At 47.0% G+C, this 27500-nt stretch overlaps 1 protein-coding gene across 6 annotated transcripts in view; it reads right to left on the reverse strand.

Annotated features, from left to right (window-relative positions):
- hspg2 (heparan sulfate proteoglycan 2) overlaps positions 1–27500 on the reverse strand; it is a 98847-nt gene that overhangs the window by 26449 nt on the left and 44898 nt on the right. For 5 of the 6 annotated variants that reach the window (XM_076276193.1, XM_076276189.1, XM_076276190.1 and 2 more), the window contains exons 22-49: positions 26993–27133; positions 26412–26585; positions 25814–25993; positions 25478–25596; positions 25120–25231; positions 24762–24875; positions 24456–24577; positions 24195–24278; positions 17705–17769; positions 17513–17580; positions 17254–17394; positions 16870–17061; positions 13899–13991; positions 13715–13804; positions 13157–13387; positions 12665–12778; positions 12255–12382; positions 11987–12073; positions 11595–11653; positions 11256–11420; positions 10750–10860; positions 10092–10189; positions 8216–8396; positions 4446–4505; positions 2212–2334; positions 1381–1533; positions 822–964; positions 479–556 (exon numbers count right to left, since the gene is read on the reverse strand). In XM_076276193.1, coding sequence (XP_076132308.1) covers positions 479–556; positions 822–964; positions 1381–1533; positions 2212–2334; positions 4446–4505; positions 8216–8396; positions 10092–10189; positions 10750–10860; positions 11256–11420; positions 11595–11653; positions 11987–12073; positions 12255–12382; positions 12665–12778; positions 13157–13387; positions 13715–13804; positions 13899–13991; positions 16870–17061; positions 17254–17394; positions 17513–17580; positions 17705–17769; positions 24195–24278; positions 24456–24577; positions 24762–24875; positions 25120–25231; positions 25478–25596; positions 25814–25993; positions 26412–26585; positions 26993–27133 — 3426 coding nt within the window. The remainder of the gene's footprint in view (positions 1–478; positions 557–821; positions 965–1380; positions 1534–2211; positions 2335–4445; positions 4506–8215; positions 8397–10091; positions 10190–10749; positions 10861–11255; positions 11421–11594; positions 11654–11986; positions 12074–12254; positions 12383–12664; positions 12779–13156; positions 13388–13714; positions 13805–13898; positions 13992–16869; positions 17062–17253; positions 17395–17512; positions 17581–17704; positions 17770–24194; positions 24279–24455; positions 24578–24761; positions 24876–25119; positions 25232–25477; positions 25597–25813; positions 25994–26411; positions 26586–26992; positions 27134–27500) is intronic. The other variant, XM_076276192.1, reaches the window with a different exon arrangement.

A 27500-nucleotide genomic window follows, 5' to 3' on the forward strand; every position in this document is an offset into this window, starting at 1 on the left:
TGGTGAATTGTGGGTAATGGGGGGTGGAGGGAGAGGCCCATAAGAGGGGATGGGGTGTGAGGGGTGCTACGATGCGATGCAAACAGTAGATGAAGAAGGGAGGCAGAATGAGCAAGTGGAGGGAGGAAATTAGGAGTTGGGGGTGCGGGGGGGGGGGAGTGGGGGGGCAGAGGGCACAGAGCTGAAGGTGCAGTGAGGAGGTTCAGAGCACTGATGTCACTCACTTCCAGCACATGTTGGTTCCAAACTGTGTTGTGTGTGTGGTCAGTAAATATAAAAAAAAACATTATCACACTTATCATGGAGCCTTTTGCTTGTTATGAATTAATTTGACATGAATCAGCAAAACCCTTTTGACCATGCACTTAGTCCACTAGGGGGCGCAATGATCATCAGTAATATGGGATGGGGTGAGTCTGACGAAGGGAGATGTTGGAGGGGTTGAGGGGTGGACAGACAGATGGACAGACGGACAGACCTGCAGCTCCTCTACTTGTCTCTGTAACACATCGAGACTGTTGCTTTTAAACTGATGGAAACCGTGAGAGGGAATGGCCTGAACACAAAACGGCAAGACAAAAACAAAAAAGAGAAATGGTAGAGAACAACAAAGAGACAGACAAAGAGAGAAAGAGAGAATGAGAGAAAAAAAAGAAGAGGGAGAAAAAGAGAGAGAGAGGGAAAGAAAGGAGAAAGTCAAAATACAACCAAACCAAATAGTTGACCAGTAACATAACCCTTAGAAGTGTGCAGTCCAGGATGCAGGGTTAGGGTTTTAGGGGTGCGGAGGGGAGGGGGGAGGGGTGGGGTGGGTATCTCACCTGAGGGGGGAGCTCTCCGCCCCTCTTCTTCCAGGTAAGGCCGGGACTTGGCGTGCCACCAGCACGGCAGTACAGACGCAGCGTCTGACCCTCGTGGGCCTCCACACGCTGGGGGCTCACCTGGACCTGAGGCAGACTGGCACCTGAGGTACACACACACACGCACACACACACACAGACACACAAGCACACACGTACACACACACACACAAGCACACACACAGACACACACACACACACACACACATATACACACACACACACACATACACACACACACACACACACACACACACACACACACACACACACATGTACACACACACACAAGCACACACACACACACATACACACACACACACACACACATTAAATAACACATTACCAAATGATTAGAAACAGACTGTTTTAAGAGAGAAGACAGCAAGGCTGTGCAATGAAGGATCTGTCCATTTCACATGTAGGCTAAAGAGGGACGCACTGTGTGTCCATTTCACATGTAGGCTAAAGAGGGACGCACTGTGTGTCCATTTCACATGTAGGCTAAAGAGGGACGCACTGTGCACGTAGAGGACGCCGCGGGCGGTGTGTTCTCCGTGGATGTTGAGGGCCTTGCAGATGTACTCGCCCTCGTCCGACCGCTCCACAGAGGAGATGGTCAGAACTCCCCCGCGGATGACCGCGCTGGGGCTGATCCGGCCGCCTGGTGGGGCTGAGGGTCAGAGGAGAAACTGTTAGAGGAAACACTCTAAATCACCAACAGATGAGACGAGGTGGAACTTTCCAGATAAATAATCAGGTCTGAAAGTGCACCTCAGGACATGCGAGTCCCATTAAAAGGTCCCCAGCATGTTAACACGCAGGTGGCAAACCACTGCATGACTGGAGGACATAAACTGTACTGTAGGAGAATCTCCCGCAAACGTAAAAAAAAAAAAAGAAGTATTTTCAGATAACCTTGAGGAACTAACATTAAAAGGATACCTACTGGCTCAGGTCTGAAGGACTCCAGGAATAAAGGACAGTGTGTGTGTTTGTGTGTGTATGTATGTGTGTGAGTAGGGTGCTGGTGGTGTTCATCTACTGTATACAGTCAGTGGCTAGGGTGGGGATTCCAGTGGTGAGGGCTTAGACCAGAGGGTGACCAGACCTTAAAGGAGAATTCCGGTGTTTCTCGAGGTCACCGAGTACTGTCGGTACATCAAAAACCGAAAAACAATCAGTTCTCCCCAACTCGAGTTGCTGCAGCCTACAGTGACCTCGAGAAATAGAGATCTACAGTACTGTATGTGAAAATAGCAGGAATTCTTCTTTAAGGACTCCAGGCCTTAAGGACAGTGTGTGTGTGTGTGTGTGTGTGTGTGTGTATGTGTGTGAGTGTGGTGCTTACCTATCCACTCGATGGCTGGGGTGGGGCTTCCGGTGGCAGTGCAGCGCAGCTCGGCCCGTTGACCCTGCTGGAGCGTCAGGACTGGGGGGTGGACCGTGGCCACAGGCTGGGATCCCTCCACAGCTGCAGCACAGCACACACAAGGTTACACATATACATTATCCACACACATCCACACCCTTTCTCTCTCTCTCACACACATTATCTCTCTCTCTCCCATACAGACACACACACACATCCTCTCTCTCATACACAAACTGTTGTTCCATGTGCTTGTATAGGTCTACGTCCCTCAACAGAGTAACTCTCCACTAATTACTTACCTTAGATGCAACTATCCATCTGTATTTACTCTCTCCCTCACGATACTATGCCAGTTTTCATCTTCTCTCTATTGGCTGGAAGATGATCAGTGTTCTTCATCTCTATTCCTGAGCTTGTGATGAGATGCTTGACCTTAAGATTGTGTAGTGTAGTTAAAAATATGAGCATTGGACAGCGACAGTCAATGCCCACTATATAGACTTCTCACAGTTTGTGGGGTATGAGTGTGTGTAGGTTCTTAAAAAAAGAACCTATGGTCTCCTATTTACAAAGTTGGTCATTATGGATGATGCTGCTCTGATGCAATTGTGGTTTTGACAGATTTATAGTGCCTCCTGGCCTTTTTTCAGATGTCTGTCCTATGGTAACTGCTGAAACTCAACCTACATGTCTGTGGCTTTAGACTAAAATGTATGCGGTTACCTAATTAGTTTGTGTATGATGTGTGTGTGTGTGTGTACAGTATGTGTGTGTTGTGCCTGGTTATATGCAGTCAATGACAGTCCTCAGTGATCACAGGTGAGCCTTAGCGTAGGTATGGAATGCAGGTGCAGATGGATGATGCTTGAGCAACACAGTATGATGTTTGAAGCGTAATGAAGGAAACTCTAGTGCAGATGTGGTGAACATCTGGAGTGATGGGATTTGAGCAGAGTGGGTGAAGGAGGAGAAAGAGGAAGGAGAGGGAACGAGGGAACAGAGAGAGAAAGAAGAGAAGACAGAGGTGGGAAGAGAGATGGGAAAGTGATTAGAGGGTGTATGAGAGGAGGATGGGTGAAGGAAGGGGTGGAACAGGGATGAAGAAGGACAAAAGAAAAGACAGGAAGGGGTGAAGGAAAGGTGAAGAGAAAAAAGAGGAAGATGGAGAGGGATGGAGAGAGAGAGTGAGGAGAGAGAGAGAGAAGGGAGAGAGTGAGGAGAGAGGGAATGGATGGTGTTAAGAGGGACTCCTCTCTGTTGATGATGAGGGGGTACACTGTCTGAGATCACCGTGACCCTGCGACAGAGGGCTTCTCCATTACAGCTGTGGCAATACAGGAGCAAAGTGATGATGTCACCCCCCATAACAATGGCAGCTAAACTTCAAATCAATTCTAACTTATAGTGGTAGTTGGCCGATCCAATTTTTCCGTAATGATTTCCGTAATGATGAGCCTAAATCAATCAGTGGAATGGCTGACATTATAAAACATGGCATTAAAAAAAGTAATTAATGGCAAATTTATATAAAATAAATATGTATCATACTTCATGGCACATGAGTCACAATATCAGCTTTTTTACTGATTCTTTGAATTAATGATTCTTGATAGCTTCATGGAGATTGCTTTTCATAAAGATTGGTTTCCAACGCAGTTTGGAACAAGTTTGAAACAAGCAGCATTGTTGTAAGGGATCGATGACGTCACACTTTGGCTCTCCATTTCAGCTGTGATTCACTGCTCCCATTTGTAAAAAACCACACCGCCGCCTCGATTGCGAATCGTGGCCAGGGATCTGAATGCAAAGCACTGAGTGCAGGCAGCAGTTTCACAGTACACTGAGCCTTATGCAGAGTCAATTAACCTGAATAGGGAGTGTGAAGGTGCAGGGGGCTGAATGAGGTAGCATACATACTGTACACGCTACTATGCCTTGAGCCTGAGGGCAGTCAGGGCTGTGTTTCCTAAATGCTGTTTGTGTTTGTGAACTGATGGTGATCTCAACAGAGGAGTCTCCCTCGCCTGAGCACATGCAGCGGTCAGCTCCGCCAGGGCCACTCCAGTCACACACGTACAGCCCTGTGTGTGTGTGTGTGTGTGTGCAGTACGTGAGCAGGACTGGAGTGGCGTGGTCCATGCTGGTGGAGGGAGGTGGTCATGCAGAGGGGTTTTTAAGGAGGGGAGGGGGGGGGGTGCATGCAGACTTACGCTTCCTATGGCCTTCAAACATTTCATAGGCTGTGTAAAACATCTGCGTCTGAGACGCTTCTGTGAGAAACACACACACCCACGGGTGAGACCCTCAGAGCGCTGGCTGGCCCTGATGCCCACCTGCACGCCCACACACCGTGCCCAGTGCCACCTGATCTCCACCACGTGCCATCGATGCCACATGTAGCAGCTCAAGTCTCGACCGTATCATGGACTGACATTGGTCTTACTTTAGATGCAATCAGAGGCTGACTCTAGGGTGTCGGGGAGACTCTGCATCTGAGTGTGGATACAGGGAGATGTTGAGGCACCAGGTGGAGATCAGGTGATCCGAAAGAGCCAATCAAAGTTAGACTCCAGACATTAAGACTTACCTGGTGAGGTGCACACCACGGCTCAGAAACACACACACACACACACACACTCAAACACACAAGCATTCGTTTCAATGGCATAGGCATCATCACATGCAGCCCATGCCTGCTACACACTTACAGACACACACATTCTCTAAACTAGACATTATCATTTAACCCCACACACAACACGCACCTATGTGTGTGTACACACACATACTGTACACACTTATCTCAAACCCCTCCAAAACATATATCCATGCACATTTATTCAAGTACATGGAATTATATAACAAGAGCAGAGAATCCAATGAGGAAACAAGAGGGTAGAAAATTCATTGCACACACACACACACACACACACACACACACACACACACACACACACACACACACACACACACACACACACACACACACATAAACACACACACAAACACACAAACTGCATGCAGTTAGTAGTAGTAAAAAACATGTCAAAGCTTTACTTGCATGGAGTCCAAACATCCATACATTTTTGTTGGATACAGCTTGTGATTCAGTAAAAAGTAAAACACATTGTACTGAAGCTGTGCAAACGTTATGGGCACTTGTGAAGGAGTCTCAAACTAACATGTCTGCTGCTCTCAGACCTGCTGGGGGTGTTCCAGCTGTGCAACCCCTGTACTTTACAGCGAATGACTGACAATTGACCTGTGTTTGAGTTGAGATGAGACCTTAGACCTGCTGGTTTGCATTTTTCATTTTTGTCTGGTCCACTGTATATGCTCTAACAGAGATACTTTAATCAAAAACATTTTAATTTTTTACAGACATTTATACAGACATTTCACAGTTTACATAAATTAAATACACTGGAATATGAAAGTATAAACATTGGTGAAGATTCTCATCTGACAGGAAAGCACCATAGCAACAATCTCCAGAACAATCTATGAGATCTAAAAAATGTTAAAAAAAAAATAAGATAACGGCTGATAAAAAATCATTTCATTGTTGAAAATTAAGTCTTAGTAGTACATACATACATATACATACATAGACGTACCTCGTACCTATAAAATATAAATGTAGCACTATGTGATAACTGCCCTTACAACCCCATCTTAAACAGTGCAGAACATCAAGACAAATCAGAATATATTCACAAAGTGTGACATACATTAAATAGCCAATTAAAAACGATTCCAGTGTTTGTGACAAGCTCATTACAACTGATGTAAACAATTACCTCGAATTACACTTACAGTAGCTATATGTGATTCTTAAATGCAAAAGGCTAATACAAAGTGGGAAGATAAAAAATCAATCAGTGTTTTTTTTACAAGTATATGATTGTACAAAAGAGATTTGACATGATATGTAAGTTTTGCTTCAGTCTTGAAGGGCACAGTGGCATTTTTCTTGGAGTAGCAATAACATCAACACATAATATAAAATGATAAAAAATAGTGACAGGACTAGTCAAACTTACAGTATTATGAAAAAAAAGCCATGCCACTGATCTGGGTATCTGGCTACCGGACACACAGCCTCTTATTCTATCATATGAATGTTGGAGCAGGCGGGGACTACAGCATGTCTTTTTTAGAGGTCTCCTCTGCATTGTAGCTTGAATGTTATTCCTCATTTTTGTTAAGTCACCTTGGATAAAAGCATCTGCTAAACGAATAAATGCAAATGTAAAGACCACAGATACAGAGGGAATGCTGGGACTACAGCATGTCTGTACCTCTCTAAAGTCCACAGACACAGGACCCTGCATTTGCATCTGCTGATCTGCCCAGTCCTGTCCAACCATAGCACCTCATAGCACCGTTTTGAAAAACATTCAACAACAACAAAAAAAAAAAAACAGTGACATAATTCAGACAGCAATAACAACAACATTAACCAACTGTTCGTTTCCCCCCCCCGCTTCTTTTTTGTATTTGTTTGGGTTTCCGCAGTGCGGTTCTCTTGCCAGTGTCACCAGGCCCTCCCTGCCCTCTCCGATCTCATCTCCTCACCTGCCCCCCGGAGCCCCACAGCCTTCAGGGGAAAGACAGAAGCACCCCACACCCAGCACCGGAACACCCCCACAGAGCAGAGGCCCCCAGGAAACCCACACCGGCGTTTTAGCTGAACACCACCAGAGGAAGGCACCCGAAGAACACACCATTGGATGGGACAGAGCAGAGCCCCACACCAGAGCTGGTGAAGGGGATCACAGCAGAGGCCACAGCTACACCCTTCCAGTCTACACCAGAGGTGGAGGGGAGGGAGGGGAGTGGGATGGAGGTGCGTGAGGGAGATATGGGGAGGCCCTGGGGTAGGTGGAGTCTGGGGAGCTGAGGGAGTAGGAGTAGGAGAGTGGGAGAGAGGGAATAAGGAGGTGTAAAGGGACGAGGCTGAGGGGGGAGTGGGGAGGACGGTGAGGAGAACTAATAATAATAATAATCTAATCTACAGCTCCCCTGTGCACCACTCCTCACGAGGCGACTCGAGGGAGGTGGGGGTTAGGAGGTGTTTGGGGCGAGCTGTGTGGAGGATGGAGTAGGGCAGGGACGTTGGTGGTGGAGACACTGGAGCTGGACTTTGAGAGGGACGAGAGAGAGAGAGAGAGAGAGAGAGAGAGAGGGAAAGAGAGAAGGGGGGGGGGTTCATGAGGGCCTGGAAATGGGGTTGTGGGAGGGTGAAGATCTCACAAGGCCAGGGTTGTCACCTGAGCCACCACCTCCAGGATGTGTCAACAGGGGTCTGGGGTCAGGGGCCAGTCTGGCTCCTCATCAGGACCAAACCATGGGCAACTGGGGTCGATCAGGTCAATTCCTGTGCTGCTAGTCATTTTTGAAGGGGAGGGGATTCTGCAGTGGTTGAAAACCTCTCTGTAACCTGCGTGCATCAGTGTCATTTCAGATGACTCCCTCTGTGATCATCCCTTAATGCTTTGATCAGTAACTGCCTACCAGCGGAGCTCCTATATTCATTTGGCCTATCAATTACTAATAATTATGTTGAATTGAGAGAGAGCCCAGTCATAATTCACTTAGATGATTCTTCACAAGCTGTATCATATACTGCTAGTGGAGCAGGTTGCACACAGACACCGTGCCAAGCCCAATCAGGAGAGAGAGAGAGAGAGAGAGAGAGAGAGAGAGAGAGAGAGGATAACGGATCCTTGGAGGAAGCAGCGAGCAGGGGTTAAAGGTCATTCAGCAGGGAGGGGGATGGTTTGGATGGGCATGGTGTGTAGCAGCATTACAGTTATAACAAGCACTCAGCCAATCAGAGCAGAAGAGAGAGAGAGGAGGTGGAAGAGAGGCTGAGGACAGGCAGGCACATGCACCAATCAGGGGAGAGCATGGTTGAGGTGGGGGGAGGAGCGCCAGGGCTTGAGGGAACGGGCAGTGGGACAGGCCAATCACGAACCTGGGACAGAGAGGATGGCCGTGCCCTCGTCCATGGCCAGGATATTGGAGCCCGTGCACACGTAGACGCCGGCGTCTTCTGGCTGCACGTTCTGGATGGTCAGGATGCCATTGAAGTCCATTGCCCGGTTCGGCAGCTTGCCGTTGCCCTTCCGGGTCCAGACTAGTGTGTAGGCTGGCGACTGCAGCAAGAATAAATGTCACACACACACACACACACACATACACAGCATGCCAGTGAGATTATTAGAACTACTCTAGGACAAGTTTGGGAGAGGGGGTTAAAAAAATAAGGAATGTGACATATAAGTATATGTGATGTACAAGTAACATTGGCATGGGCGGACTGGCCATCTGGCATACCGGGCATTTTCCCGGTGGGCCGACGCACCTTTTGGGCCGATAGAATAGACTATAATTGAATCATTTTGGCCAACGATCGGCCCAAAGGAAGGACAATCAGCGGCCCATTGGTTACATTTTCATATTGACACTCGACGTATCCAATAACAGCTCACGTCAGGCCCCACCCCTCACATTTTGGCTCAGAGCCAGGATTTTGTGAGCGCATCAAAAGTTAATCGAAGTTGCCTACACGAAATTGCGGCGGGTGCCGGCCGGTAGTAACAATAGTGCAACAGTAACTCCAATGTAGAAGCTTCAAAAATACAATATATGTCAGCAACATGTTGAAGTTCGTTGAGTTTGAACGAGTATGTAAGCAAGCATACAGAGCAGAGGGACAGTGAGCAGGTGGTGGAGCCTAGTTGAGGCTACATGATAAGAACTCAGTGGTGGAGCAGGTAGGCTATGTGTGACATGCCATGCTGACGATGATGATTATGATGACTTATTAATTGCGATAATGTAATGATATGATAATGATAAGGCCGTGCTGTGATTATAATAACAAATAGCACAACTTAAATGTTCTAAATGAATGATTTGCAAACATGGACAGTAAAAGAGTGTCAAATCGATGTTAATTGTTGGTCAGATTGATCAGTTTCCGTCAGACGCCCAAAATTCAACATCGATGGCATGAGTGGTGGTTGGTCTCTCAAAGTAGAGCGTCAAAAGTGTTCTATCTGGGAAGGGTTATCATGGTAAAGATGGGCTAAAAGACTGTAGACTGACGGAAATGTAGGCTACAAAACATCAAGTCATATTCATGCACAAGCCAACTAATATACAGTAACCTATATGATAGGCTACTGGAAGACATTAAAGTCAAGATAATTAGTTAATGTAGCTATAATGTTCCAAAATGTACCAGCAATGTAGTATAGCCTACAGGAATAAAATATTTCCAGCAACAGCCCAGTTTATTTCGTGTTATTGTGATTACAGTGATTAACGTCTACGACAATCTAGGTAATTTAGCTCTTTACACGTAGGCTTCAGTAACTGTTTGGTGATGCTGTCAGTTGAGCATTGTATAGTTTAAATGTAGCCTATTGAATAATTTGAAATGATACTTTGAATTCAAGCAGAAACTCTTCTTTAATAATTGCTTGTATAGCCTAGGTAACTTGAATATGGAGATAATGTGCTCCAAGGCTACCTCTGATCAGTCAGAGTGATAGCCAATGAGGCCTACATCACTTTCAGTGCTCCATGACAGTTGAAAATATATGCATATTTAAGGGTAATGCAAAGATTTTGTATTTAATTAGGTGTGCCCGACCAATTTGAGGGCCGCTTGGGCCAAATATGCCAGGGCCGATTTTTGGTCCCAGTCCGCCCCTGAACATTGGTAATGTTATATTGCATTATGTAATGGGGAATTGCTAATGCTGTACTTAAGAAAGTGTGTGTGTGTGTGCGTGTGTGTGTGTGTGCGTGTGTGTGTGTGTGTGTGTGTGTGCGTACCATACCTGGCTCTTGGCTGTGCAGATGAAGCTCACATCTGAACCAACTCTGACACTCTGGACTTTGGGCTCTTCAATGAACACCTCGATGGGCTTGGAGGATGCTACACACATGAGATGAGAGAGAGAGAGAGAGAGAGAGAGGGAGGAATGGGGAGTGCGGTTGGAGAGAAAAAAAAAAAACATCTATGATATTTGTTGCCTCGAGGTAACTTCTTACTTTCTTAACAAATCTGCTTCACTTGGCAGAGGTGAAGTGGTAGTCTGCTGCTAACTGCACTCTGGAGCTTAGAGAAGCCAAAGCCCCGGGGCGCTCCTCAGATGAGAGGGGAAATGACGGCCCTGGGGCCCTGTGTCCCCTGGGCCTATCAGGTTTTGGAAAGGCAGCTCAGTCCATCGTGCCCCAGGTCCCTGAGCTACTCTAATGAGTGTAGCTATCCCATGCAGCAGACCCGGGCGCATTAGGGCCCCATGAGGTCTGCAGGTTGGGCTAAGTGGGTCTAATCACACGCCTGATTAGGTGGGTGGTCAGCACAAGATGAGCTCCAGAGGACATACAAAAGCTCCACCCTCCAGCTTACATTCCACATGCATCCAGGGCTACTAAACTTGGAGTTAGTTAGTGAGTGTGAGTGTGAGTGTGTGCGTGTGCGTGTGTGTGTACCGGTGACGATGATCTCAGCTCGGCTGTGGTTGGTGCTACGCTGGTCCCGGCATGTGCAGATGTACACTCCGGCATCGCTGGGATGAACACTGGGGAAGTATAGCTCCTCTCCTGGTGGGAAACGGAAACAGACCAGGGAAGCTCATTATCCCACACTCAACAATAGCGGAGGATGTCTTAATAGCTATAATGATGGTAAAGTGTGTGTCTATACAGTATGTGTGTGTGTGTATGTTTATGTTTATGTGTGTGTGTGTGTGTGTGTGTGTGTGTGTGTGTGTGTGTGTGTGTGTGTGTGAGTAAGTGTGAGAGACAGAACGAGAAAGAGAGCATAAGAGACGGATGGAGTGAGTCAGTGTGTGTGTGTGTGAGTGTTTGTGTGTGTGTGTGTGTGTGTTTGAGAGAGAAACAGAAAGAAAGAGAGCATAAGAGACAGTCAGATGGAGTGTATGTGTGTGTGTGTGTGTGTGTGTGTGTGTGTATGTGTATGCACGTGTGTCCCTTACCTTGCCTACGTTTCTGCGCGCTGCTGGGCACTGCACGTCCGTCGTTGCGGGTCCAGTGATAGTAGTGTGGACGAGTGCCACTCACCTGGCATCTGAGCGTCACCGGAGAGCCCTGAACCACCAGTACACGCTCAGGGTACACACGCACCAGCAGGTTGGCAGCCGCTGTACACACACACACACACACACACACACACACACACACACACACACACACACACACACACACACCCCCCCACACACACACACACACACACACACACACACTTAATGCATTTCTACTACCTTCATAAGGGAGAAATCATAGCTGAACAGCAAAAGCATTGCAAAAGAACTCACAGTCATCGGGGCGGCATGGGACCCTATCTTGTGGATTTCCCTCGTAGCCCGGAGCACAGCTGAGCAGTGAGGGAGAGAGAAAGAAATGGAGAGGAAGGGAGAGGACAGAAAAAAAGATTGATTGAATAATCAGACCCAAAACTCACAAACACTTAAGTACATGCCAAAGAGCACATTCTTGTGGTGTTACAGATTGCGTAACAATGGTCTACAGCCACTGAATGATGGTGGAGAGCCAGTTTTGAGCCAGTCGATTGCTCATAGGTCAATAAGGACTCTTGAGCTGAAGATATCGAGGTCATTCAGCTAAGAGTTTCCAGAGTAGTCATTTGAAAATCAGTGAGGGTGTGTGTGTGTGCGCGTGTGTGTGTGTGTGTAGACGGGCAGCTTACCGTTCACAGTACTGTCCAGCGTAACCAGGCTGACAGGCCGTACAGCGGTACCCTCCGTTACCCAGACTCTCACACGTTGGGGAGAACCTACAAAACACACACCAAAACCATACGTCAACATCCGGATATTTGGAGGACCAGTAGTTTCTACCACATGTGTGAGTGTGTGTGTGTGTGTGTGTGTGTGTGTGTGTGTGTGTGTGTGTGTGTGTGTGTGTGTGTGTGTGTGTGTGTGTGTGTGTCTGTGTGTAAGGCTGTGTTAACTCACTGGAAGTCGGGGTCATTGTGTGGGCAGGCACATTGTGCGCAGTCCTCTGGAGTCCCAGCTGTGGGGTCGCCAAAGAATCCTGGGGCACAGCTCTCACACATATCCCCCATGGTGTTATGTTGGCAGTTCTACACACACACACACACACACACACACACACACACACACACACACACACACACACACACACACACACAAGCACAGGCCTTACAAAACACCGTCACACACAGAAGGATTGTGTCCCAGCAGAGATACAAATACAGAACCAAAAGAACAAAACTATAAATACAAAACACTCTTCCCACATTTATCTTATGTTCATATTTCTCACATCCCATGTTCTAGGCCAGTGGAGCCTGAGCCCAGTTCAGAGCTGGGAGAGTGTGTAAGGGGTTTGAGGTGTCACTCACGGTGCAGGTGCCCTGCTCGGGGTCACAGGTATCTGAGTGGTCGTTGCAGTCACATGGCTCACAGCTCCCCAGGTACAGGCCATTACCGGAGCGGGTGAAGCCTGGGGCGCAGTCCTGAGGCATGGACACACATACACGCACACACACACACACACACACACACACACACACACACACACACACACACATACACACACACACACACAAGGCATACAAACAGGTACAGTATATGGTGCAGTAGTATTTGTTAAAAGATAAAAAAATATTTAAACAGAACTCAAAATCCCCCTTAAAATCTGGAGTCAATTCCAATTTATTGATTGACTGACTGACATACTGAATGACTGACTGACAGATCCATCCATCCATCCACTGATCCATTCAATCATAAATCCATCCATCAATTTATCCAGTCAATCAGTCACTCAGTCAACCAGTCCTACCTTCCTTTATTCCTTCCCTCCCTCCTTTATTCCTTCATCCCCCTCTCACCTGGCAGGAGAGGCCCTGGTACCCAGGCGGGCACTGGCACTGCTCCACCTCCTCGGCCCGCTGCAGGCCGGTGAAGTTGGGCACGGCCACCTCCATGCTGACGCCGTGGATGGAGGACGAGCGCATCTCCGTGTCGTAGGAGGCGCGGATCATCACGTCGGCCAGGTCTGCCAGCACCATCATCAGGTGCTCACGCGTCGCCGGCATGCCGTCGGGACGCTGCCAGTGTTCCTACAGACACACACACACACACACACACACACACACACACAGATATGACCAATGAGAGAGAAGTGAAACCATGCACCAGCATGTTAGGATGCTGAGACAAGGCTATGTTTGCTCTTCATAAGTCCAATGTCCAATGTCCAAAGTGTTATATAATACAGAATTATGACAAAGTCCACTGTTAATAATGAGTAAATAACTCAAGTAATGAGCTGTGAGAGTCATAGCGTTCTGTTTGACAGATGTCATGAGAGGCTCAGATGATTGGTTGACAGATGTCATGAGAGGCTCAGGTGATTGGTTGGGCAGCACTGCAGCTCCACTTCTCACCTCTCTGAAGATGACCTCAAAATGACGGGTCTCCCGCGGACCTCGGCTTCTCTGCCAGGGCTGCCGTGTCACCAAGGTGATGTCATTTCCCTGAAATAGAGCACACTCATGAGTGTGTGTGTGTGTGAGAGAGTGTGTTATATCCAATATGTGTATGATATATAGAACCTGAGTGCATACTCACAATAATCTGGACGTCAATATCGTCGATCGGTGTTCCTCTCTGTCCAGCAACGTATGAGATAATGTACTTGAGTTTCCCACCGTACGAACCGACCTGAAGCAGGGAAGAGCAGGGACACCCACCTCTGAATTACTACAAGCTCTGGTCTTTTACCTCAGTTCTTAAACATTACGTCTAAAATACTGGACTGATAGAGATACACTCATTACAATCTGAATACATTTTATTATTACATACAGTATTTCAGCAGAGTATATTTTCAGTTTTCATGACAAAACATTTAAAGAGACACACATGTTCACCCTCCATGTTTGCACACAGACATGAACTACTGGTCTGGAGTCAGTTTGAGCTCGGCTCGTGCTGACCCCTGAACACCGAGTGTCCACAAGGAGGCGCCGTGGGCCCAGTGGGAGAGTAAACATGCACCGGTCACTCGGGTTACCTGGTCCCCACGGTAGAGCTCAGGGAGGCGCCAGAAGAGCATCTCCTGTGAGGGAGAGCCAGTCGCAGAGCCGGTGCTGGTGCCAGAGCCGTGGTGCACTGGGGAAGACTGCACCAGGTGGAGGAGGGAGGAGAGGAGCGAAAGAACAGGATAAAGAAAGACAGACAGGGGTAAAGCATTCAAGCAGAGCAAACAATGAACAGCAGAAGAGAGAGAGAGAGAGAGAGAGAAAGAGAAAGAGACTGAGAATCCATTCTATGCCACCTGTCCAGACTGCTCACTTGGCAGACCTCTTAACTACACTCCCACTGCTCCCACAGAGAACCCATTATGGTTGGGATACTAAAACAGACTGTGCTTCAATGGGTACGTAATATCTTACAAGGCCACATGAACTCCTGTTCACCCTCTCTGCACTCACAACAATGCGTCCAGGCAGTCAGTTGGATGACTCACTCGGTCACCCTTTAACAAGGTTGAATTACAGTTTGTTCATTAACTTCGTCTGTGAGACCAGAGCCACAGGCTGTGTTCGTCCCAAGCATTGAACAGTTAAACACAATCATTGACTCACATTCACACCCGAAAAGGCAACAAATGAGTCACAGAAAAACACCCTATGGCTTTGTAACTTAAACATGGACACACACACACTTACACACACACACACACTCTCTCTCACACACACACACACACACACACACACACACACACACACACACAGACACACACACACACACACACACACACATACACACACACACACCAAGATACTTACACAGAAACACACTCATATAAAACACAAACACTGTCTGTCTGATGGGAGCCATCATACTCATCTGAAGACTTATGCTGCTTATCTGACTTGCCTATATAAATCCAACCCAGGCAGAGACTGCTGCGTGAGTGGGCCAGGCTCTGGGCCTCTGGGCTCGGTACTCTACCTGTGCTGAGTGCTCGGTGCTGTGGAGGTGACCAGCGGTGCCGGGAGCCCCCACAGCTTTGGCACGGCCAGAGGAGAGGCTGGAGGCCTTGGCCCCTGAGCCTAGAAGGTGGGCATGGGGGGCCCCCGGGGAGCTGGAGAGGAGAGCCCAGATCTCATCGTCCTGCAGCTGTGCTTCATCTGACGGCCACTAGGGGGCGCAGTAGACGGAGTGAGCCACAGGAGTCCTTTATTTTTTAACAGGAACAGGACTGGGGGGGGGGGAGGGACGGTTCTAACCATGCACAAAAAGGAGCGGGGCTGCATGCGAGATCATGCTCTCTCTCTTTCTCTCTCTCTCTCGGAGGTGTTAAGAAACATGGAACGCCAGGGAGGCGTGGGGCTGAATTATTAAAGTAAAACAATGTGGCAGACTGGCCCCTCGTGGGCCTCTGACAACATTATTTTTCAATCGCTGGGGTTTCTCATACAGTAGGTTAGTCTCTCTTCATTCTTGCCAATATTACAGTGCTCCGTAGATAGTGTGCCACACAGTCTGGAGATCCAGAGGGCGGTGGAATGGTTAATTAGGAGGGATAATGGGAGGTAGTAATGAAAAGGTTAACTGGTTTAGTGTGGGAGAGCTGGGGGATTTTTCATGGGGGGAGACTGCTCTCTAACATGGGAAAGCACTGGAGTGGTTACTTGAACAAAGCCATAAATTGTTTACTAGAGGGGGAGGAGAGCTTGGAATGTTTACTGTTAAATACCACCACAAAAAAATGAAGTTATGTGGTTGCTGCAATTTTTTAATCAGTAATATTATGTTCATGTAGAAAAAACACATGCAAGTGTTGGAACAAACACGCTCCAAAACGTCAAACTATTAGTTCTAGTGAGGCAGTTTTGTAGTTCATTTACAATGAACAATTCTGCTGTGCATCACTTAGACTTACAAAACAACCAAAATACTGAGCAACAACTCAGAACAGCTTGGATGTCTGGCATTCGTTCCGATAAGTCTTTCAAGTCAGCTTGTGAGCTAAGTGAGTAGTCAAGGTCAGTGAGATTAACCCCACAAGCAAATATTCAGACACAAATGTTACACGCATAACACACACACACACACACACACACACACACACACACATGCTTGTTTTCTAAACCTTTTTACCTGTGGTGCTCGCCTCGGTCGAGCCAATTTTTTGGTTCCTCCCTAAAAAGAGGCAAGGCGCGCAGTCATGGTTACGTTCAAGTGGCGTTTCAAACACAAACATCTGCACAGCAGACCACTAATCCACCAATGAAACTTGAAACGTCACTTGATGGAAAACGGTAACGGCAACATGTCCAGTCACATTTGCCCAGCCACAACCTCAATTGCCTGAAAGCATTTAACCTAAACAATGGATCTCTGGGCAACTCTTCCGCTCACTCAAGAGGCAGAGAATCACCCATAACGTAGAGAAGAAAAGAGAAAGCATATAAAAGGGAGGCAGGAAGTGAGACAGAGAGCTTGTAAAAAAGAAGATAGGTGGAGGAGTGTGGAGTGAAGCGGATCCAGGAGATGTGATGGAGGTGTCTGACGCTGAGGGGAACGCTACCTTGTCTCCCTTGTAGAGTCCGGGCAGCTGCCAGTAGTAGGGCTCTTGGCTCAGGTGCTGGAAGTGACTGTAGGACAGGCGTGTGCCCTCCGTAGACACCTCCACACTGAAGCCGCTGGTGATCACTGTGGTGCCCTGCCGGTTCACCAGCGAGAAGTCGTGGAAGTTTCTGGGTGAGAAGGAGGTGGACACCTAGCCAGCCAGAGAAGGGGGGGGGGGGAGGCATTTTTAGTAGATGTTTTCCCAGCAACCAAGGCACGTGCCCCTAATTGGCTTGTTTGCGCAAATGGTGCCAGAAGTGAACACATGTCGGACATCATTTTAGGATGCTAACTGGCTGAAGCTAACCCCTCTGACCCCCTGCTCTCAATTCCCTTTCCGTACCACGTCTCGGTAGTAGTTGGAACTATCGCACTTCTGGACGATGCCCATGCAAAAGCAGGACAGGCAGCCATCTTTGTTTAGAGGACTCAGGTAGAAGCTGTTGGGCTTGCACCTGTCGCAGTATGGGACCTCCACATTCGCCTAAAAACACAAATGAACACAAAAATCCACATATAACCATGTGTGAATGCAAATCATCAGTACATGTATAGAGAAGATATTTGAATGCAATTCAAACACTCTGCTGTCATTCTCTTGCCTTGCAGCGACAGGCACCGTTGCCACTGCAACCTTCACTTCCTCTCTCGTCACACTGGTAGCAGCCTCCTGAGAAGAAGATTTCAAAAACCATCAGACAGCACAAACCAGCCATCACCAGCACCTCTCTCTGTAAGGCGTACCTAGTCGGGTACTCAACACATATGTTTTTTTGGGGAACACAAACATTTACCTTCGTTATTGTCTCGTGAACAGCTCCGTCCACTTAGTGGGTTTCCTACATATCCAGGTGCACAGCTGCAAAAGAAATGGCAATTATCAACACGTAGCTTCACAAACAAACAATTATTATTAGCTTCACAAATGAACTATTAAACCTCTGTGACACTGTGTCTAACATGGTGAAGCATTTGGTTCAACAGCATAAGTGGGGACGTACAACTCATTTGTAGTTACAGAGCATAACAGTAGTTGCAGAGCATAACATTGAATAGTAAAGGAGGAAACCTTGAATGAGACCAACGTATAAAAACAGAGAAAATGGTAAACCATAGTAATGTTTGCTAAGCATGAAGAGAAAACCTTGCACACCAGCTTTTAAAAAAGTGAACAGCACCAGTTCATATCGTCATGGCACCACCTACATTCATTGACTCCAATGTCTTTAAAAGACATCAAAATACCCCATGTTACACACAGCACAGAAACAGAGAGCGACTCACAACAAAGCTTAACGTCTTCCAACGGCTCTTAGCTACAGTGCGTCATGATTCACCCAGGAAACAACAAACAGCCAAAGAGCTATGATCAATCAACAGAGATGGTCATGACTCTCTCAACATGGTGCACATGTTGAGACCATCTGTCCAGTCACACTGCACAAGAGCATCTCACACTACTAAAATAACAGCACAAGACGTCTGGAGGAAAAGAAGCAAGGCAACAGTAAAATGCTGCAGAACAGCTTTATCCATCAGGGACATCAAGCTGGAAAGCCTCGGCACCCAAGCAGGCCTAGCCTATGGAGGTATTGTATAGAACTGGAGAAAGTGAGGAAGTACTAACCCCCATTCACTTCAATGGCCAGTGCTAAGTTAGCTAATTCAGCCGCAAATATACTCAGTGGGCTGCTGCCATCTATAAAAATGGCGTCCAATATATGTTCACTTCTGGACACATTCTCACAAACAGGCCAAATGGGTGCCACATTATTGACGGTCACAAACAATGTTGTCCATGTGGGTTGGCTGATTCTTCTAGCAGGAAATTGGTAGTTCATCCACCAATCCACAAAGACAACAAACTACTGTAATGTGTCCACCAGTAATATGGCACCTAATTGGCTTATTTGTGAATGTGGCTAGAAGGGAGCACGTCAGACACCATATTTAAAGATGGTGGTGGCCAACTGGGAAGCATACGGGCTGAAGCTAACCCTCTAAACCCTTCTCTCAGAGCTGGTTTGGGTCAAGGGGGGTGGGGGTTCAATGGTCCTGGGACTCTTACCTGCTCACTGGAAGCTCCAGAGATGTCCAAACAGAACAGCCAACACATGAGGAAGGAACTTCATAACTTTATAACTGTCTTTGAAAAACTGACGTGTCTTTTATTTTTTAGGGATATACGGTTAACTAATGCATGAGAGAGGAGTCCAAAGATCACTGCTATTGGAAATACATGGCCAATAAAACAAAGCAAACAAAATGACTATAATAATGTTAAAGTCAATATAAATTAAGTATAATACACAACTTCTATTTACACAAAATGGACGGCTAAGAGTTCAAATGCGCTCAGTTTTGGCAAAATAATGTCCAATAATGCATGTTAATATTGCACTTGGAATGGTTACATTTACATAATTTAAATGCATTAAGTCATACCACTATTACTGGTTAGCTACTTGGATAATCTTTGACTACAGACTGATTTTTATTCAACCATGACAGTTAAGTTTACACTTGGAAAATGCACAAGATTCAGCATGTAAATCCATCCATATCCAATACTGGATGTAAACCCATCTTCACCCATCTTATAAAGGACAATTGTATGTGATTTCACTAATTCTTTGTCCTTGAGGTAGTCTATGACAATATCCAAAACGCACTTAAAACCTGTCCTGCAGCTACATAAAAGACATAATGTTCAAGTAAAAATGTCTGCTTCCAAATATACAGCTTAGCATGAACATACATAGACATAAAACAGTAAAAAAAAGTTAATATGACAGAATATGCTACGACAATACATCCAGTGTATGGTACTCAATTAACAACATGACATGGTTAAATAATTAAAATAATTTATGTCTAAAACAAATTGTCTGTAAAGAGTGAGATTAACTGAGAATATTTGGTGTTCAAAATGACTGTGGCCTTCCTTTACCAGATATTTCCATGATTTCTCCATAGTTGTTCAACCCATAGGGCCAGTTTCCCATACGTGGATTTTGTCTAGTCCTAGATAAAGTTTTATTTTCAGTGGAGATCATCATTGAAGTTCTCTTTTTGTCAAGGACTAGGCTAAATCCCTGTCCGTGAAACTGGCCCTGCAGCGTTTACTGTTATCGTACACATAGATCAGCCTCATGAACAACAAAAAAAACTCCTTCAATCTGTTCTGAAACATGGCCTACAAACTAGCTAAAAGGGTAGTACAATTAGACTGCTAATTAGCAAGATCACTTCTTTAGAAAATCGTGAAAACTTTCCATAGTATAGGACAGAAATGACTCTGACAGGCTGTGCATTGAGGCTAATATATAACGATACATTATCCCTCAAAATGCAGATGTCTTCATTGTTATGGCATGAGGCAAAATTAAATTATTTTTTCTAAGTCCTCTAAAATGTTCTTATAGGATCGATGCTCATAGCATATAGTTGGATATATGAGTAAAGATACAGAAGGGGTGTCTGTTATTTCAGTCATGGAAGTCCTGGTTGTGCAAGATACCAGGATATCCATACTGCTGAAGTTTGTCAAAATAAAGAACATTGCCATTTTTCTCAGTTTAATGTGTCTATGAAATCATGAAATCATAACTTCATGTTTCTGTCACAAAAGAGACCAAAGCTTCATTACGACTCGGGGATGATTTTGATGGGGACAGCCAGCCGTCCTAGAACTATATGTAGCTCAGCATTTGCAGGGTCCTTCTTGTTGCTCTTGTAATTTCCCTGAAGAATACTGAGAAGGTCCAAGGCACTGGACTGTGGCTGAGAGTGTTGCCTGTTTTCAGGATTCAATTTGACTCTAGTGTTTGACTCCCTCAGGGGAGTGTGTGAGGAGTGAGATTTGGGGATTGTTTTGAGTTTTGACTCACTTTGGCCATTGTGAAGTGGACTATCCAACTGATACAACCTTGGAGTTTGGTCTTTGCCATTATTATGTGAGGGTTTCCTAATAACTAACTCTGTGGGAACTTTACCATCTTTATTAGTCCTCTTAGAGTGACGGGTTCCGTCTCGCTTGGTTTGGCTGGAGGGCTTGAATGCTGTTTTTTTCTCCCTTTTGGTTTGACCTCTAGATACTGGTTGCTCCTCTGTCTTCTTCTGTTTAGCAGCCTTTGCTCCTGATGGGGGCTCTTTTTTACTTTGACTGGAGGACTTCACGGGTGACTTGTGACTTTTTTGTGTCTGGCCAGAGGCCCTGGGTGAGGATTGTTGCTCTTTCTTAGTTCTGCTAGATCGTACCTTACTTTGGCTGGGAACCTTGGAGATTTTCTTGCTTTTGCTCGGAATCTTGACAACTGATCGGTGCGCTTTGCTGTTTTTGCTGGGAGGTTTAGCAGATGATGGGACCTGTTTTTTGCTTTGGCTTGGAGGTTTGACACCTGATCCCTTCTGTTTCTTGCTTTGATTAGGAATCTCGACAACTGATCGGTGGTCTTTTTTGCTTTGGCTGGGAGGTTTGGCTGTTGACTGGTGCTGTTTCTTGCTTTGGCTAGGAGCCTTGGGTACAGTTTGGTGAGCATTTTTGGTTTGACTAGGAGACTTGATGCTTGGCGCTTGTTTGGGGTAGCTGGTTGCTGACTTCTTTGATTCTTTCAAAGGAGGCTTTTTCTTATGAGATGGGGGCTCAACTTGAAACCTTGTAGTTGTTTGAGGCTCTCTCCCTTGTAATTTAGTACTGCCAGCCTTGGTAGCTTGTGTGCCACTTATATTGTGGACTTTCCCTGATGCCTCCTTCTGAGAAGCCCTTGGCTTTTGTCTTTGAGTTTTTGACTGAGGTCTGACAGCGGTCTCACTTGCTTTGGTAGCTTGAGTCTTTTTCTTTGGTGCTTGTGTGACATTTGAGCTTGAGGACTTTGATTGTTCTTTCTTTGAGCTGTTTCCATTGTTCTGTTTCTTTTTGACAACAGACTGAGCAGTGTCTCTGTCCCTCTTTTGAGCCTTAGACCTTCCCGCTGGTTTTGAGGGAGTTCTGGGATTGGACTTCCTTGTAGATGGTGTGGGAATGCTTTTAGGAACAGGTACTCTGGTGACCGATGTGGGTAGGAGTACTCTGCTCAAGACTGTTGTTCTCCTGTGAGGTCTGGTGGTAGCTCTGGAGATAGTAGTGAGTCTAGGGATGGCAGTGCTTGCAGGAAGACCTCTGCCCTCCTGTACGGAGCGAGACATGTGCCTTGTGCGTTTGATCTTGTTGATCTCCTGTGCCAGGGCGGTGAATCCATCTATCAAAATCTCCAGTCTATCCTCTAGACGGTTCAGTCGGGTCTCCATGTTGGTGTAGTTCTTGGCCAGAATCTCCACTTTGTCCTCCACCCGACCGACAGCCATCTGGCCTCGCAGTTGGCCAAGCTGAGAGTTCAACTGCTGCTGCTGGGTGCCCAAGGCCTGCAGGGTGTCTTTCATGTCAAGCGTGTTCCCCTCCAGCATGTGCAATCGCAGGTTGAAGCGGTCCAAGTAGTACCGTAGCAGATAGTCCAGACTTTTCTCTCGAGTCTGTCGACTTGGGGTGAATCGTGAAGGGGCTCGTGTGAGACTAAAGGGGAGATGGGCTCGTGGTGTGACTGGGAGCTGGCGCTGCGTTGAGGACAGTAAGATGCGGCCCGCGTGCCACCTGCCTGTTGGCTTAATGGTGACCTCTTCCATGCTGGTAGAGTGAGCGCCACTTCCATCCACAAATATGGTCTCATTAGTGAAGATGATGGTGTCGTCATTGTCACAGTTGCCGGGGAGGTACCCCTCCAGGTAGAGATCTCCACAGGCGTCATCAGACCGCCTGCTCCGTTTCAAAACGGCCAGAAAAGCCAGAAATCAGAGAGCGGCTCATCAAAAGCCTTCATATAACTTGACAGCTTCCCCCTCCAGTCACCCAACTGCCTTTGCACTCAGACAGAGTAGCAAAGCTTCACAAGCCCAGAGATAGATTTTTCACATGTTCCTAGCCACCATGACATTTATGCCTTCGAGATCCAGTGTGTAAAAAACACCACAGGCATAAACACTGACCACAGAAACCCCCTGATGCCACATGTCTCACGTAATAAAGCACAACCGAGCAGTTCAGAGAGCAGGGCCGCGGAGAGGAAAGCAGTTACAAGGACTCTAGTAAACGTACAGCAAAGCACTAGAGCTGAAGCAAGAGGGAAGAAGACAGAGAAAGAGCAAGCAGTCAGGACAACTCGAAGGAGTTCGTAAAGCATACTGTGCCACCTCTCAACCAAATACAGTCATATGTGCACCAACAGACAATACACATATCCAAAATGAGCAGATCTCTTGTGGCCACAGCCAAACCCAACGAGAGCAGTAAAATATACTTGTGAACAAGAGAGTGTAAAATCTCAATTTCACTTGAAAGATAAAACCAAGCAGACGAGTCTGCAGGTAAGTGCAAGTGAAGAAGTGGTGAGTGCATGACACAAAATTGCATCCATTCGATTCGACACTCTGATAAACAATCAAGAAAGTCACGCTCTACATGTCAACTATGCTCAGTGAACCAGCTGGCTATGCTAAGCTAATGTTTCTGGTGCAATTTACTTTACATCAGAAGAAAAGCATAGATGATACACACGCCTTACGAGGAGAGCTGGAAATGTCTATAATTACAAAAATGGTAATGACATCCTGGGAGTTAAACGTAGAGGTAAAAACAGGGATTTGCTACATGTTTACAAGAAAGAATAGCATTAGTTGAGGAACACATCTCTCTTTGTTTACACTAAGCCTAGTATTTCCCTTGGAGAGGGGGGTATAATTAAAACCCCTCTATATACACATTCACATCCACATGGGCTAAGGGAGCAGCTCATATTGCTACTAAAGCCATTCACTTGGTTCTTGTACTGCATGTGTGTGCTGTTCTTTACTGTTACTGATATTCCACTGTGCTCTTCGTTCTACTGATTCTACTGTATTCTACTGTATTCTACTATATTCTACTGATATTCTACTGATATTCTAATTTGCTTCATACTTCTACTTCTGTCCTTCTACTGCTGTCTCTATGCTCTAATTCATGAACAGTACCATTTTGTGTCCAACAGGAAGTACAATCAGCTATGCTTGGGTAACAACCATCAGTAGCCGTCACACCCTCAATAAGCCCCTACTCACACTCTGGGATGGGTATTTTTCGCTTCTCCCATCCCGCCCACACTTAAGCACACCACGCTCCCCACACCAAGCTCAACATGCTGTGGGCCCACACCTCTTCAGAGGGGGGTGAGCCACTCCCCCCCCCAAACATGTCCCGCTCAGCAAGCTCACCTCTCACAGCGACGGCCGGTGTAGCCTGCTGGGCACTCACAGATGGGCTGACCATCGCCACCCTGGGAGCAGTAGATGGGAGGCCTGCAGGACACACAAACAAAGTAATTATACCACTGAACAATCTTCTAATTATGCTTAATATTATGTTAATATTATGTTCCTTGTGTGTGTATGTATGTGTATATTTGTGTGCGTGTGTGTGTGTGTGTGTGTGTGTGTGTGTGTGTGTGTGTGCATGATGTCTGAGGAGTAACTCACTGGCCAGGTAACTGATGGCATGGACAGCGTTGGCATGCGTTTGGTCCACCAGTTGCAGGATTGCCGTAGAAGCCGAGTTTACACTTGTCACAGCGGGGTCCCTCAGTGTTGTGCTGGCATTGCTGCAGGATGTAAACAAGAGAGAAATGACAGGGACATCATCAGACTCTGGGTGTTTAAATGCTAAAAAAATTATCATTTCAGGTCGGAAAATCCAGAATTCCAGATTCATCCGGAGAAATTACATCCCTGGAGTAGATGTGTGTGTGTGTGTGTGTGTGTGTGTGTGTGTGTGTCCTGACTCACCAAGCAGGCTCCAGTCTCTGGGTCACAGCCGCTGGCGTGTCCATGGCAATCACACCTCTCACAGGTGCCAAGGTATAGGCCTGAACCGGCGCGTGAGTAGCCCTCTGCACATTCCTACACACACACATGCACACACGAGCACACACACACACACACACACACACACACACACACACACACACACACACACACACACAGACACACAGACACACAGACACACAGACACACAGACACACATACACACACACACACACACACACACACACACACACACACACACAAGGGGAAACCAGTGTTATATTATTGTAATTGTCCATGGAGGCAGCCTTTGTGTGCTGTGTGTGTGTGTGGGTGTTACCTGGCAAGACGGTCCGGTGTAGCCAGGGGGGCAAGCACACTCTTCAACCTCCAATGCTCTCTCATTGCCCTGGTTGTGTGGCACAGCGATGTCCATCTGGATGTCTGAGAGACTGGGGCACACACACACACACACACACACACACATTGTCAGATGTTATCAGATAACTTAAACTAAAATGTCCCTGAATGGTTTTCACAATCACATTACTTCAGTGCTCCATTGTTCATTCTTACAGAGGTCTGAGCACTGGAATATGGTGAGTCAGGCATTGCCGTAGTAGCAGTGTGTGCAAGTGGACGTGTGTGTGTGTGTGTGTGTGTGTGCGCGCGCCGCGCGTGCGTGTGAGTGTGTGTACCTGCTCTCTGCCATGTTGTCTGCATAGGTAGCTCTGATCATGAAGACCGTGATGTCTGCAAGAGCCATGAGGAGGTGCTCTCTGGTGGCTGGCTGTCCATCAGATCTCCTCCAGTTAGACTGAAAACACACACACACACACACACACACACACACACACACACACACACACACACACACACACACACACACACACACACACACACATATACACACACACACACATTGAAACAAGACAGACACGACGTAGGTGTATAGCTACAGTACAGCAGGAATGTGGGCCAAGGGCCCAAGACTGACAGAGAAGGGTAATGGAGGCTGACGAGCGGGCACGCACCTCTCTGAAGGTGACGGTCACTGTGGTGGGCACGCGGGGCAGAGGCTTGCTCTGGGAGAAATGCTCCAGGAAGATGCCATTGCCCTGGAGAACCACGTCTGGCTTGTCGTCAATCACCTGCGTACGAGCGCGCGGCTCGTATCGCACCTTGTAGCGCAGCTCCCCTCCATACGCAGTCACCTGTGCACAACACAAGCCCACTCACTTAGCAAACAACATAACCTGGGTTCAGGGTGGACTCTGGCAACATGGCAAAATCAGGGGAGAAAAAGACACAATGTATATGCATTATACAAAACATGATTTAAAAATATATAGGGATTTGGGGAACATTAGGATTAAGGTCATAAGCAGAAGAAACATGCAGCAGAAATCATCAACTGAGAGTTAAAATCCAAGTGCAATATCAAGAAAAAACATGATTTTAAAATCTAGAAAAAAATGACCACCTTTCCATGAATTTATTTTCATATAGTTCCATATGATGTTACATTACATAGTTATTGTGTGTGTGTGTGTGTGTGTGTGTGTGTGTGTGTGTGTGTGTGTGTGTGTGTGTGTGTGAGGTGAAGAGCGCTGGGCAGCATTGGTCGCTGACCTTGTCCCCTCGGAAGTTCTCGGGCAGGACCCAGTAGTAGATGTCGGTGGGCAGGTTGTAGAAGGTGCGGTAGACCACCTCCGCCGGCCCCCGCTGGCTCACGCCCTCCGTGATGGTGCGGGTGTTGGCGGCGTTGGAGAGGGAGAAGAGCTGTCCGTTCACACCACCATGCACCTACAGAGGAATATGTGCCAACACACAAAGCCTGCTGATGTGCTCTTGTGTTTGTTTACACTTGTATTTAGAAGTGACCACTTGTGATGGGGTCACCCAGACACATTTTAAAAGCATGTAAACGGGGTCTGCATGTGTGTGTGTGTGTGTGTGTGTGTGTGTGTTTTGTGTGTGTGTGTGTGTGTGTGTTCGTGTGTGTGTGTGTGTGTGTGTATGTGTGTGTGTGTGTGTGTGTGTGTGTGTGTGTATGTGTGTGTATGTGTGTGTGTGTGTGTGTGTGTGTGTGTGTGTGTGCGCGTGTGTGTGTGAGCGTGTGTGTGTGTGTGTATGTGTGTGTATGTGTGTGTGTGTGTGTGTGTGTGTGTGTGTGTGTGTGTGTGTGTGTGTGAGTGTGTGTGTGTTCTCACCTGGTCCCTGGTCCAGCTGGAGCTGGCGCACTGCTTGGTGACGCCCATGCAGAAGCACTGCATGCAGCCCTCGGGGTTGGAGCCGCTCAGGTGGAACGTGCCGATCTTGCACTCGTCGCAGAGCGCGCCCGCCACGTTAGCCTGGGGAGCGCAGCACAACAACCACACAGTACAGTCAAGCACAACAACCACACAGTACAGTCAAGCACAACAACCACACAGCTCCGCTCAGCACAACAACCACACAGCTCCGCTCAGCACAACAACCACACAGCTTCGCTCAGCACAACAACCACACAGCTCCGCTCAGCACAACAACCACACAGTACAGTCAAGCACAACAACCACACAGCTCCGCTCAGCACAACAACCACACAGCTCCGCTCAGCACAACAACCACACAGCTCCGCTCAGCACAACAACCACACAGCTCCGCTCAGCACAACAACCACACAGCTCCGCTCAGCACAACAACCACACAGTACAGTCAAGCACAACAACCACACAG

Source organism: Alosa pseudoharengus, unplaced genomic scaffold, assembly GCF_046254945.1.
Source record: "Alosa pseudoharengus isolate Yale_2024_CS ecotype anadromous, Long Island Sound unplaced genomic scaffold, YU_APseudo_1.1 YU_APseudo_1.1_scf_9, whole genome shotgun sequence".
NCBI lineage: Eukaryota > Metazoa > Chordata > Actinopteri > Clupeiformes > Clupeidae > Alosa > Alosa pseudoharengus.